At 36.4% G+C, this 15,056-nt stretch overlaps 1 protein-coding gene across 2 annotated transcripts in view; it reads left to right on the plus strand.

Annotated features, from left to right (window-relative positions):
• The window catches only part of LOC111045201 (coronin-7), a 34,233-nt gene extending 19,250 nt beyond the window's left edge, over positions 1 to 14,983 (plus strand). For both annotated transcript variants that reach the window (XM_039423338.1, XM_039423339.1), the window contains 8 exons: positions 1,609 to 1,878; positions 4,074 to 4,185; positions 5,487 to 5,600; positions 6,121 to 6,291; positions 11,173 to 11,402; positions 12,559 to 12,749; positions 13,017 to 13,155; positions 14,747 to 14,983. In XM_039423338.1, coding sequence (XP_039279272.1) covers positions 1,609 to 1,878; positions 4,074 to 4,185; positions 5,487 to 5,600; positions 6,121 to 6,291; positions 11,173 to 11,402; positions 12,559 to 12,749; positions 13,017 to 13,155; positions 14,747 to 14,968 — 1,449 coding nt within the window. In that variant the 3' untranslated portion in view covers positions 14,969 to 14,983. The remainder of the gene's footprint in view (positions 1 to 1,608; positions 1,879 to 4,073; positions 4,186 to 5,486; positions 5,601 to 6,120; positions 6,292 to 11,172; positions 11,403 to 12,558; positions 12,750 to 13,016; positions 13,156 to 14,746) is intronic.
• Positions 14,984 to 15,056: the final 73 nt, after the last annotated feature.

Here is a 15,056-nt window from a genome sequence, read left to right on the forward strand (position 1 = left end):
AAAAACTTGAAACATACATTTTTCGGGGCCAATATTTCACTTTCCACCCTGTAAATGTATTCGCAGTAGACATACACTAGTGTTATTGGTACAGTGTTTTAGTATATTTCCAAAGCTTCAAAATGACATCTAGTTGGAGGCTGCAAGTCCATATTCCACGGCTGGAGCGTCATCTGAAAAAGAGAGAAAAGTACTGTTTGCAGCGGAAAACAAGCTTTTTCCACCAAATGCCAATCCCAACAATCAAAAAACCGTGTAACTCATGACTCCTTGAAGGTACAGACTTGAGAATGGTATCACAAGCCCTGTAAGCCCTGAAAGAGCAAAACATTGGAAAAAACCTGTTATTTTAACAATTACACACCTTCAAGAACGAACATCTCTGGAACTGATTGGAATATCATAAAATTCCACTGAACAAAAAGTGTGGAGAATTTATCAAGCTTTATTTTTGAATAGTTAGTTATGTCGGTTGAACGCACTGTTCTCAAGATATGAGCGTGGAAGCAAAACGCTGAAAAATGCAACTTTTAAACCACCCTTATCCCCTTAGCACATGAGTTAGGAATGGGGACTTTTGATATGTTCTCCTCCTAACTAGTCTCAACAAAGCTGCAAAGTCAAAAATTTAATTTTAAACATTCCCTCCAAATTCCTTTGTCAATTGGTCTATTGTTGCAAAAATGGATATTGCACACTCGACACTAAAGCTGCTGCAAAAAGGTGTAGGGAAATTCGTCAAAGTGTGAAATTATACATGAAAAGAGAATACAATGCTCTATGAGCTCATAATCGACATGGATTCCCGTTGATTTTTTTTTGAAAAGGTATAAGAGCAAAAATAGAAAAAAATTAGTGGGGAAAGTGTTTTTTCAAAAATGTCTCACCTTCAAGAGCGGATATCTCGGAAACTAGAGGAGATATAAAAAAGTTGTGAAATGAATATTGTAGGAAATTATGTAAGCTTTGATTTTTTATATGACAGTCAAGTCCCTAAGATACATATTTTTGAGTTTTATGCGAGAAACCAAAAAATGGTACCTTTAAACCACCCACACCCCCTTTCACAGGGGGTAGGGGTGGGGACTTTTGATATGTTTACCTCCTTACTACCCTAAACAGAACTGCGGGGTCAAAAATTGTCTTCCTAACTTTTCCCTCTATAACCTTTCCTTGACTGGACTATGATAGGTGATTGAAAAAAATGATTAAATGAAATAAATAATGTTGAAGAAATTATTATATTCTTGATTGAAAAAAAACTATTTTAGAATAGTTGAGAAATATTTTTATCAGATGGAAAGATTATCACGGAACTGGATAAATCATCATATGAAGTACAAATTAAAACGTGAACTGATTTTATTAACGTCAGTTTTTGATCTTGGAGAAAACAAATAACAGTAAATTATGATTCAACTGTGAATTGTGATTCAACTGTGAATTGTGATTCAACTAGAACAGGTGACATCAGATACTTGTGGATGAGAAAACTGCGTGAGGTCTACTGTTCATAGAACTACTAGTAAAAACAGAGGTAACATTTTGATGGGATTTTGCTACATAAATTGAGAATCCTCACTTTTATGCCATAAATTTATGTTCCAGGATAAACTGTTGAACGGCTCTGTGTCACAGCTGGAGATTTCTGGCGAGAAAGAGAGCGCCAACGAGAGTGCGACAGATGATGTGGTGATGGCGGGGGGTGGTGTTGGAGGGGGAGATGAGGAGGAGCAATGCGACGGAGCACGCAACAGCAACAGCAACGCGACAATTGCCGAGCGACGGCGCATGTACGAGTCGCGGTCCATGTCTGTGCAGGAGGCCGGATCACCCGCACCCACACCCACGCCGCTCAGGCGACGCGACTCGCTCAAGGTCACCTCAATTAAAAAATAAAATAGAATAGAAAATAAATAAGAAAATAGAATAGATTTAGAACAATAATAGAATAGATAGGGTAACAATTCAAGCCTTCAACGAATTGAAACGTTGTTGGAAACGTGTTGAAAAACAGGGAATCGTCCAAAACTTGTTCATGAACATCGTCAAAACTCATGTTCATGGATTCGACATGAAACATTTTCTACATAACATAAATGATACAAAAATCAGCGCTATGCACAAGTCAAAGCACATCACTAGAAAATATCCAAATCTTAAGTTGTTAATGATTGTAGAACTGATATTTTTTAAAGCCGGAAAAACACCATATCAAATAATACTGGTATCTTCGGAGTTAGATTGTCTTATTTTTTGATTATTTTATGTTATGATTTTGATTATCTGATTCATCTCTTTATTTGTCTTGAGTAATGATAACAAAAATAATAGAATGCTATTCAGAGGAAGAATGAGCAAGATGTGACTCTAGTAGATCATGCACTCTAAAATGTGTATTGCATTTTGAATTTGAATAAAACCATTGAACTTTTTGTGTAGTTGAGAAGTTGGTATTGTCGATGTGTAGTTTTTTGACAATTTCTTGGTCTTATTATTCAATTTAAAACCATTGCAATTGTGGTGTATTTAAATCACCAATAGTGAATACCAGTAGTATAATAATAATTGATGTTCACCATGATGTGCATGTCAAATCAATGAATATGATTTTTCAGTACAGAAACTTAATTATTAAATTTTAAATTGAAAATAAATTAAACATTGATTGAGAACATTGACAGTAGAATCGAATTACAGTACCATAAAAATTAGTATTTTTTTCTGAAACTTTGAAAAATCGATTTTCTAAAATATTTGAGAAACATACTAACGGCCGGTTTCCGAGCTTGGGATCTATAAGTTCTGGACTTACAGAGTCCATGACTAAAATAAGCTCTCGGGTCTAAATTGACTTTCTGAGTCACGATTTTATCTTCTAAACTTCGGAGTCTATCAAGTTCTCGACTTATCTGAGTCCAGGACTGTAACGCAGTAAACATCAGGGAAATTCACAATGTTTTGCTGTTGTATTGTTGGCATTATAGCAAAATGAAAACAGCTGATTACAGCGGGACAATTCAAATGAGCATGCTCTCCAAACTATTTTGTAAAAATATGTTTCGATTTCTTTGTAGGCCTATTCAAAGCAAAACATTTGAAAGGTGAATGAATAAACATTTCATTTTACGTTATGCTATTATTGATCATTGATCCTAACCAGTGATTTTGGAATAAAAATTTCATCAGGCTATTGAGTTTGAAAACGTATTTGTTTTGAAAAAAAACTGGAGTAATAATTTATTATTGTTATTATTATTAATATTTTGAATATGACATTGATTAATAACATTCAGATTGGAATATAAATTCCATGGCAATCCTTGTATTATTTTGCTTGAACATTTTTAGGTTGTCACAGTCGTAAAATGAGGTTAGTTTTTTACGCATAATTTCTGATACAATTATATTCCAAAATGAACTTGCAAACTATAAATTGTGAATTTAGATGGACTAATCCAAATAATTTAGGTATTCCATGACATCTATTTGGCTTTTTATTTACTCCAAAATAATAACTGAGTTGTGTTTGCTCAGTTAAGTCTAGAACTTGAATTTAAACCCTTCCCCAGTCGAGGGTTTAAAATCACGCTGTTTCAAGTCCTGGACTTAACGATTTTTGATAAATCCTTGACTCGGAAAGAGGCGAGAATCTAATTCAAGTCCTGGATTTATAAGCCCTTCACTCAGAAAGCGAAATTATAAACTCCAGGGTCTAACATGATCTCTAAACTCCAGAGTCGATTTAAGTCCTCAACTACGTTAACGCTCTGACTCGGAAAGCCAATTTTCTGACTCCAGAGTTTAAAGCCAGTTAAAGTCTAGAACTTAGCTAAATCCCGAGCTCGGAAACCGGCCCTAAGTGAGAAACACAAATTTTGAAAATGATGATTTCTACAAATTGATGAAAAAATACTGCTTTGCTTTTCAAGAAACTGGCAACAAATTGCCGCAATTTATTGAAAACTCAGTTGGCATCTTTTGTGTAAACACTGCTCTATGATTATTATGTGTTTATAGTATTCCTTACTTTGATTTTCCAAGTAATGTATTGTAATTGTACTATTTCACAGAACTCGAAAAGTGGCAAGGACAGCGAAACTCAGGCGAAACGCAACTCAGTTGCTGCTCCCACTCAGCTGTCAACAGCAGCTGCCGTGCCCAAGCGGACATCAACTGTTTTCGGTAAGTAGCAACTTTTGTTGGCAACTTATTTTAAAACTTTTCTTGGCGAGTTGTGTTTGCAACTTTGTTGCAATTTATTTTGAAACTTTTGTTGGCAACCTATGTTTGTAACTCTTGTTATAGATAGATAGATGTTGCAAAACAGCACAGACAACAAATAGTTGTCCACATATCATATATTACGATAATAATGTGGTAAAGATGGTTCAATCACGAGAATAAGGTTGGCCAGTGAATAAGATGTATGGTTGGCTCCCCTGTCGACTAGTGCAAAACAGATTACAATATTAACAAAGGGCATGCGCAGTACTCTATACCTCATCCTGCTGCTGCCGCCTTGTGAACCTTATTCTTGTGACTGAACTATTAGATGTAAGATTTTCATCTTATTTTTTGCTATCTGATTATTTATCTTTTTGTTTCATTAATTACATAAATGTACTTTATGTGTTGAGAAGCATTTAGGCATTTTTTCGTGTGCCTTTAATGTCCATACATTCATATATGAATATATGTGAAATTTTGCATTCTGTGATTTTGTGTTGTCATACCTGAATGATATTATGTCTGTAGTGAGGTCCATATTATAATGGCAGTGGAGAAAGATAGGAGAAAAACGTTGCCGATCCTGTGTCTTGTCAATGCCTTCTATAGACGGTAGCTGATACAGGTTTATTGATGTAATATTAACGGTTCTTTCTCGTTTAAAATAATCAATTATATTTTATTAAGCAAGAAATTATATTTTTCAATAATTTTATAATGAATTTTCATAATTAAGATGAAATATTTTGTTAATTAGTAAATAAATCTACATTGTTAAAAGACGATCTGGCAACAGAGCAAAGCGAGAAAGAAATAGCGCTATTCGCTTTGTTGAATGATAGACAAGGATAGCAATACCATTTCTAATCAAACACTGTCATTATAACGTGAACCTCACTATATGTATTTTGACTGTTCTGCATTTTTGAAATGTTACAACAATAAACGAATTTGAAATTTAATATTGTAAGAAATTAATTACTCCATTGCTCTTGGTGCTCATTCTCAAGTAGCTTACATTATTTATTACAACTTGAGATATATGTTTTGATACTCCAGTGATTGTATATAAGATAATTCAGTTCAGAGAGTAGAAATTAATTTGGCATCATCATTAAAGCTACACGCTTGTTAGTTCAACCCTGATTTGCATTTGAAAGAAATTATTGTATATTATACACTAGCATATGAATATAGTTTCAAATGTATTTATAATAACATGAGAATAATGTTTGTAATTTATTTTAATTTTGTAGGACGAGTATCGAAATTTCGTCACCTGAAGGGAACTCCAGCTCACAAGTCGCTGCACATTGAGAATGTCAGGAACGTGAGCCGTCAAATTTCTGGAGAATGCGATGGGTTTCAAGGTACCTGAGAAATTTAAATTAAAAAAAAGTAAATAAACTTAATTCGTAAGTTTTGTTGGTGGGGAGTCCCTTGCGAAATGGTTCCACCTTGCCTGATTATATAATGTAAGCCTTACAATATGGTCAGTGAACCTTACAACTGTCATACTTTTATTTATGAAGAATAAAAGAATGACAACTTGCTGTTGTCTTTTTCTGTGATCCTATTTCCTTACCACATTTAAATGAGAAAACGGGTACGGTCTCTTTGGCGAAACAAATAATATAAACTACTGTTTTCCCTAAAATCAGATTATTTCGTTGAAAAAGTGAACAATGCAATAATGCCTTTTTATCTACGGTCATTAGTAGAGTTTGCTAGAGATTAATAATGGTTTGTCAACTCATGGTTGTTCTGGTTTTTCTTCAATATATAAATGATTGCAACAACTTCAAGTCTTTTAATTACATATTGTATATCTACTGTGAATCTTGTGGGAATTCTTTTATAGCTTATTCTAAAATGTTGTTATATTTTCAGCAAATAAAGACAGAGTTGCCGTTCCTCTGAGTGGACCCGGTGGAAAGATTGCAATTTTCGAACTGTCGAAGCCTGGTAAGCTGCCCGATGGAGTGATACCTGCATTGGTGCAGGGCACTAACGTTATGGACTTCGTCTGGGATCCGTTTGATACGCATCGGCTTGCTGTTGGTAAGAGACAAACTTAATTTATATTTCAGTTTAAATTATCTTGAATGATGATTAGGATTTGTTCACCTTAGGACCTTGGAACAGTTGAAACAATGGGCCATATGAATAAAGTTGAGCATTTGCTTATACTTCTAAAATATGGAGCATTTGCTTCATTTTCTATGAATAAACGTGAGCAAAACCATGCTCATGCTCATCAAAAAAATAGTTTGAGCCTTTGCTCAAAAGTAAAAGCTTATACTCAAATAAACTAGAGCATTTGCTCAAATTTTGAAGCAAATGCTTCAAAAAAGGTGAGTCTAGTCTAGAGCAGCTTTTCACCTTTTGCTCATAAGTAAAATGGCTCAACTAATTCGTATGAGGAAGAGGAAACTATACCAGATACGATCACAACCAATAGTTGAGAACTATGAAACTATTTTTAGATTCGATCATGATATATACTAGTAGTTCTGTGAACAGTAGACCTCACGCAGTATTCTCATCCACAATTACCTGATTAAAACTATAGACCTTATGGAAATACAGCAATAGACTGGCTTCTCCACGCATCTGTGTAATCACTCGTCAGCTGATTTATGATGAATAATTCTATAGTCTGATTTTTACGGTAATAAGGAGGCTCCTTTTTCCTTTTATATTATCCTTGAAATGCAAAATTCCCAAAAACCTTGTATATACGTCGACGCGCAATTTAAAAAGGAACATACCTGTCAAATTTCATGAAAATCTATTACCGCATTTCGCCGTAAATGCGCAACATAACATATAAACATTTAAACATTAAGAGAAATGCCAAACCGTCGACTTGAATCTTAGACCTCACTTTGCTCGGCCAACCACTATTATTCATACAAAAGAATAAATACAAAAGATACCTATCGGATATAAAGATAGCCATCACAGAATAGGAAACAGGCATTTAAGAAGATGAGAGTGTAGACGATTATAAGAAGGCTATTGATATTATAAGATTATGCTGAAGATTATTATAGAGATGACATTTTTTCACGCTATTAAAATACTAAATATAAATAGAAAACAGAGCAGACGATGCAAACACATGCGGTGTCTCCTAATTGCATATTTAGAGCTTACGTGAGCTATAAAAACAAATTAAGGCAACAAAGGCGAATCATCTGATGAAAAATCTTTAAAATACGTGAGCATTTGCTACAGAGTTCAGGAGCATAAGGTAAAGCTTATTCGTATAAAAATGAGCAAATGCTTATGCTTCTACCTAATGCTCATGAGCAAAACCTTATGCTCCATGCTCATGCTCATTAGTATTTGCTCTGGTTTTATTCATATGGCCCATTATTTATTTAACTGCTATGGAACAATAAAAAAAGTATTCAAAACTTGTTATTTCATAGCAAATTGAATGAATTTATCAAAAACAGATGTTTTATTTGATAAACAATACCTTGTAGCTTGTATGCTCAAAATCTTAAGATTTTATCTGCTACCATATAAGGTATGCATGCCTGATGTAGTTTGACAGTTCAATTTTCATTACATTCTCCATATTATGAAATTACATTTTCCATAACTTTGAACTGTGGGCACCCATATTTCACAAACTGATTAACAAAAACCTTTTCCACAGGAATTTTGTTATTTCTTTCACTAGATAATATACAAATCTAAAGCCCGGTCCACACGTACAAATTTATCTCAGTCTTGCTTGATCGTGCCAGATTTGACAAATTGCCTCTAGACGATTTAAGTAAGACTGAATAAAACACATGTTTTTACAACCTGCCCACATTTGCAGTCTTAAACTGGGGACACACCTGTCATGCAGTGTTCCGATTCCACTCCGATCGTACAGGCGGACGACTGTATGGCAGCGAAATAAACAAGGGATTTGAATGCGGCAAGCTACACCTGTCTCTCATATGAACTTTACTTCCACCCCCACAGAAAAATAGGACATGTGGATCGGAACGCTGCATAACAAGTGTGTCCCCGCCTTAAGCCGTCAACTCTGGCAAGACTGACGATAATTTTGTACGTGTGAACCGGGCTTTGAAAAATTATCCTATATTATTATTATTATTAGCGTATGGCAAACACATAGACACACTCATAAATTCACAAAAAATATTCAGGTCTTTGACCTTTGTCAGCTTTATAACAAAAAACAAAACAAAATAGAACCATCCATCTAGGTCATAGCATACAAACAAAACTACTATGACAAAGGAAACTGTATATATACACAAGGAAATAATCAAGTCAAACTTGGATGTCCAGGTTGGTTATGTAAGCTATTGCTTGTGGAGAAGCTGCTATAAAATCATCGGAACCGCCCTGATAGGCTCGAATAGCACAATCTCGGATGATATGATTCATTGTTTGTCTAGCCTTTCCACAATCACAAACAGGGGAGGGCAATCTACCCCAGTCACTAAGATATGCTCTACATCTTCCGTGACTAACACTGAGAGGCGCTCTATCCATTCACTCTTTCTCCCAGCTATCAGCGACAGAGAAATTCTCGCGTTCTATCTGCTCAGCCAAGCGCATGGGAGGGCGCCTTGACCTCAGCCTGTTACCGAGCTCCAAAAGATCTCCGTGGATTGGGAGTGCTCTGTCATTTGTATCTTATTATACTTACTAACAAGAGCAAAAGATCTTCGCAGCCCTGGTGGAGCAATGTTACTGAGAGCTGGCAGCCCAATATGTGGGGGTGGTTCTAATGGTCCCAGAAATAAGTCGCATGGAATTATTCAGCTGAGTGTTGACTCTATTCACATGGGCACTATTCATCCAAACAGCCGCACAGTATTCAGCTGTGGGGTATACCAGTCCTAGGGCAGAACAGCGCAAAGTTGTTGCTGATGCTCCCCATGTTGTTCTACAGAGTTTTTGTACAATATTATTCCTAGTTTTCAGTTTCTCAGCAACATTATGAAGGTGATTTTTGTAGGACAGAGTGCGTTCAAGCGTCACACCAAGGTACTTTGGAAAGAAATTATGCTGCAATTGCGTGTTGTTAAACCTCACATCCAGTTTTACCCTAGCCTCCCCATTATTCAAGTGAAAACAGCACACCTCTGTTTTTTCATGTTAGGGTGTAGCCTCCACTTGTGGAAATAAACTGAAAGGGAAGATAGGTCTTCGGTGAGGCTCTTTGATGTTGTCTTCATACTCTTGTCTTGAGTGGCCACAGCAATGTCATCAGCATACATGAAGATCCTTGATGGTATGTTGGGAAGATCTGCTGAGTACAAGTTGGAAAGGAGCGGGGACAAGATTGAACCCTGTGGTAATCCATTATTGAGTACCTTTCTTCTGCTTAGCTTATCATCCATGAGCACTCTGAAGCATCTGTTCTTTAGCATGTTATTTATCAATTGGATGATTTTTAGGCTTGGTAGAACATGCAGGAGTTTGAAAATGAGTCCCTCTCTCCACACTGTATCATAAGCAGCACTCAGGTCCACAAAGGCAATAGATGTTTTTAATCCCTTTTGGAAGCCTGCCTCGATATATGTCGTCAAAGAGAGAACCTGGTCTGTACAACTCCGGTTGGGTCGAAATCCCGCCTTTTTTATCGGTACATGCTCTAGTATTCTTCTACTTATCCTATTGTAAAGAAGCCTTTCTAGCACTTTGTAACTCACACTCAGCAGTGCAATTGGGTGGTAGCTTTTCACATCATCACAAGGCTTGCCAGGCTTGAGAATTGAAACTATTTTAGACTCCTTGAATTCTGCTGGAAGATTTCCAGTTTGCAGAATTTTTGTATAAAAGCGTGACATCCACAGCCTAACCTTCCCTCCAGCATGCACCAGAAACTGTGGATGGATTCCATCAAAGTCAGGTGCCTTTCTACACATGGTATTACAAAGAGAAGCATCCACCTCCTTTACTGAGAAATCACTGGACAGGCGTAAGTCCTCCACAGCCATAGCTTTAAGCGCTTTCAGTCCATTCCTTACCTCCGCTGCATGATCCAAACAGCCAGCCGCCTTAGATGTTCTGACTATTTGTTCTGCCACCTGATCTGGATGGATAGGGGAGCTCTGGTGTGTAGTAATTCTTACACTGCCCAGTTTTCTGAGAAGACTCCAAGCCCGGCGGCTAGAATGTCTGAAGTCCATCTCCCTCCATTGTCTGGGACAATTTCTTTCTACGTGCCTCATCCAAGCTGTTAAGGAGCTCTCCTGCAATCCGTTGGTCATTTTTTCCTGAAACTGCTTGTATAGATGGTCACTTTCTCTACTCCAGCCTGGAATATATTCCTTCCTGAAGCCTCTTGGTATATGTTTCTTTGCAATTGCGACAACAAGACCTTTAAACCTCTTGTAGTTCTCAGGGGTTGGAGGGATCCAACGGATACATTTATCCAATTCCGTTGTAAACCCATTCCAATTAGCCTTCTTGAAATTCCACCTTGGTCGTTGAGTTGATTGGATAAGTGGTATTTGTAATCCAGTTTCAAAAAGAATTGGCAGGGTCTTCTGTGGGTGAATTCTTTCCTTTAACATGAGTACTGAGTCTACCTTGTTCGACTCTACCCCCAGCCCACAGGGCCTATATATGGTGAGACAACCTGAATCATTTTGTCAGTCGAATATCCAATACATTTCTCCATGTACAATAATTATTATCATTCTCTTACATGGTCTTGATTCTGATTTCTTGCTTATTCCATTATTTGTATCCTGTAATAATATGTATTGATTTTTATACATGACTGATCTTATGTACTGTACATGTGCTATTAGATTGTATCAATTCCAAGATACTGCATCACACTGTATTAACTGTTTATTAGGTTTTTTCATAACTTGATTTGTAGACAATCTAATCCTAGAATATTTTTGTAAATTACTCAGGGAAAAATCTAAGATAGAGTGCTTTTTACAGCGTGTGACGACGGCAGTATCAAGCTGTGGAAAATCCCTCGTGGAGGCCTGACGGAGCCGACCAATGAGCCAGAGCAGGTGTTGCTGGGGCATCAGGAGAAGGTCTACTTTGTCAAGTTCCACCCACTCGCATCCGACGTGTTGGCATCCGGCTCCTACGACATGACTGTGCGTGTGTGGGACCTCTCCACCGGCCAGGAGCGGCTCGTCTTGCACGGACATACCGATCAGGTGTGTTTTGCATTTTTGTCGAATCAAATCAAATCAATTCATCTCCCACAATGTTACATTTACAAATAAGGTATATAAGGAATCCCCCGATTTTTTTTCAATAATTAATCATTTGCGTTGAATTTTCATCTATTTAATGGATCACTTTGTTCGCTTTGATCTTGACAGTTCAAATGATATATTATTGTTTTTTGAGACTAACAATAATTTATTCAGTTATTTATACACTCATACATTATTATAGAATGAGGAAATAAATAGAAAAAATGCTACGAACAAGAGTAGAATAATACAATAAGAGGAAGAGTAGAATAAGTGAACGATTAAAGAAATTGTTTTTGATAGAGTAAAATCAAGAACCATTTTTCTAAATTTTATTTGACTTTCTATCTCTGAAATCGAAATATTTTATTGAATCAACTTGGTGCATTGTATGTTGAAATATTCCACAAATATTTTCTTGATAAAGTTTAATTATTATGTAAAATCAATCTATCTGATAATAGGTTTTTCTTACTTGTAAATGCAATTTTGAATTTCATATACAGAAATACTATGCTGAATAAAGTGATTTTTGGATAAAATTTAAAAAGAGTAACAACTTCTTTATTTTAGTTTTTTAGCAGTTTTTCTTCAATTGAACATACTTATTTCTAACCATTTTGAAAACATCGTTCATTAACTGACTGTAAAAAAAGTTTAAATACGTTTTTGTATAGGCCTAATATAAATGATAAAAAGAACACAAATGGTGGATTATAAATTTATATTTTATTGACAAGTATGGAAAAATTAAAAATTTATATGTATTTTTCCAAAGACTGTAAGACAGTGGTGGTGCCAGGGTCAGTGTCTATAGCGTCTTTTATTTATAAATAATATAAAATCAATTTAAATAAGTGATTTTGTTGTGAACGGCTATAATTAGTCAAAACATGTTGTGAATTGAAACATAAAAAGGGTACGTGAGGATTTTCATTTGAATAACTAGCCCTATAAAGAAAGTGAATATAGTATTAATAATGTAAATTATAATCTTTCAATTGGATCTATCCATTCATGCATTCAATCATGCGTAAGTGTTGTTGTATTTATTGTTGTATTATTCAACGGCAGAATTATGTTCATTTTCAATTCATTGATAATGTGTTTCTAGATGCTGAGCATGGCTTGGTCGCCGTGCGGCCGCATGTTTGCGACTGCGTGCAAGGACACACTGCTGCGCGTGTACGACCCGCGCAAGTCGGACAACCCGGTCGGAGAGGGCAAGGGGCCGGTCGGCTCCAGGGGGGCGCGCGTCGTATGGGCCATTGACGGCGCTTTCATCGTCGTCACCGGATTTGACAAGTACGTATGACAGTGTTCACATCTGGGGCGAAAAATTGGTTCGTATGGGAGTGTGATAACAGAAAATTAATACCATTGTTGGCAGAAAACGAATTGGTGCGAGTTGGCGAAAACCCTTTGTCCTTATAGGAGTGTTTTTACGTTATCTTAAATGATGGACCAATTTTTGAAAAATCATAATATCAAGTACTCGTCCGAAATGAACAATATTTATGTTTCACATTATGTTAACTGTATGTTTTTAAAGTGTTGTGTTTGTGTTTGCAGAGTGTCAGAGAGACAAATAATGGTGTATAGAAGAGAGGAGCTGAACACACCCCTGGCCACAGTCGGCCTGGATGTGTCTCCTGCTATCCTCATTCCTTTCTATGATGAGGACAGTTCAACACTCTTCTTGACTGGCAGAGTAAGTTTCATCTCACGAAAATGAAAAATATATAATTTTATTTGGTTTTTACTTTCACATTCTATGATTTGTGTAGTGTCTATACCAAGAAATGAATAAATAAAATTAATTGTCTGAAGATCTTCTCAAACAGAATAAACTGAATGAATTGTATTCAATCAATACAAAGACAATTCACAACGTTATTGAGAAAAGATAAAACAATACAAGAATTACAATACTTATTTTTCTACTCAAGGTATATTAATTTGTGTTACTTTGTGAGGTTTACTTAACATTACTGGTGTAATGTTTGTTGTGTGTTATACAGAGAGACTTACAAATCTACACATTCTTTTCGATCTTTGGTAATATGAATATGTATTGTGGACAGTGTTGAATTCATTGCAATTCAGTGTGACTCGAAAATCTACATGATATTATATTAGTTGTTGCTATTGTGCTGTCATAGTGACTCGACAATCTATAGTCTACACGATCTAATATTTATACTAATTCATCTATTTCACTACATGGCACTATTTCATTATTTCACTTATATGGCAAGAATACAAAAATGATAATACAATACTTTTTCAAACTTGATATACGATATCATATAAATGTCCGCAGTGCATCCCTGTTTAGGAATAAATCACTCAATGCATCCCTTCTTAGAATTCAATGTAAGTTAATACTGCTTGTTGTTGGAGTGGCCGTAGTCGATTAGATGCTAGCTTTATATTTCAGATGCCCAGGTTCTAATCCCAGCCCGGGCAAGTGTAAGATATTTTTCTCGTGTTTCGAATTGACTCGTTAAGCCGTCGGTCCCGATGCCTTAGAACAGTCTTTAGGTCATGTCAGAGGCCTGAAATTAATCAGGTGCAACCTAGAAACTCTTACACAAGACCTGAGCCAGCAAGGTCACTCGATGTTATTATTATTATTACTGCTTGTTGTTGTGCGCTGCTATACTTGGTGACTTGACAATCTACACAATATAATATTTCTCACTATAATACAGGGTCCGGCAGTGAATCCGGCGATTTTGAAATAACTGTTGAGAATCGATTAAGTTGTTAACAAAACTTTTATTCGTATAACTGTAATCTACATAGAAAAGCATTATTATTTCATTTACAATATTGTTCATTTCTTGAAAATTATGTTGACGTCCTTCTCTCGCCTGGCATTCGTGGAGGCGCTGAGAATGAATCAGCTGAGACAGAGCGAATGGTGGAATGCTAATGTGTGCAATGGAGACTGGGAGCAATCTACAACGTGCATTCGCCGTGAAGGCTTATTACCAAACGCCAGGCGAGAGAAGGACGTCACCTTACCGACGTAATTTTCAAAAAATGAACAGTATTGTAAATTAAATGATAAAGCTTTTCTATGTAGATTACGGTGTTTTGTTAACTACTTAATCGATTTCTAACAGTTATTTCAAAATCGCCCAATTCACTGCCGGACTCTGTAAATACCTGTACCGTGTGGTTCAGTGATCTAAACAATTCAATATTATTTTCATCATGATTTACTTACAGTATGACTTCACAAATCTACTCGATCTAATATTATATTGTTGTTTTGTGTTTAACGTGTAATACAGGGTGACTCGACAATCTACACGTACGAGGTGAGCTGCGAGCCGCCCTACCTGTGCCCATTGAGCCATCACCGCTGCCCCTCCCTGCACCAGGGCCTCTCCTTCCTGGACAAGAGCTGCTGTGACGTCACCGCCGTCGAGTTTGCACGCGCCTTCCGTCTCACCAACACCACCATCGAACCGCTCTCCTTCACTGTGCCTCGCATCAAGGTAAACGAAAAGTGATTGATGTATTTTTCGAAATTGTTTTTTATAATGTTGAACGGATGCCACTTAAAATTGAATATATAGACCTTATGGTAGAAGGGACATA

The sequence above is a fragment of the Nilaparvata lugens genome, chromosome 3 (assembly GCF_014356525.2).
Source record: "Nilaparvata lugens isolate BPH chromosome 3, ASM1435652v1, whole genome shotgun sequence".
In the NCBI taxonomy this organism is placed as follows: Eukaryota; Metazoa; Arthropoda; class Insecta; order Hemiptera; family Delphacidae; genus Nilaparvata; species Nilaparvata lugens.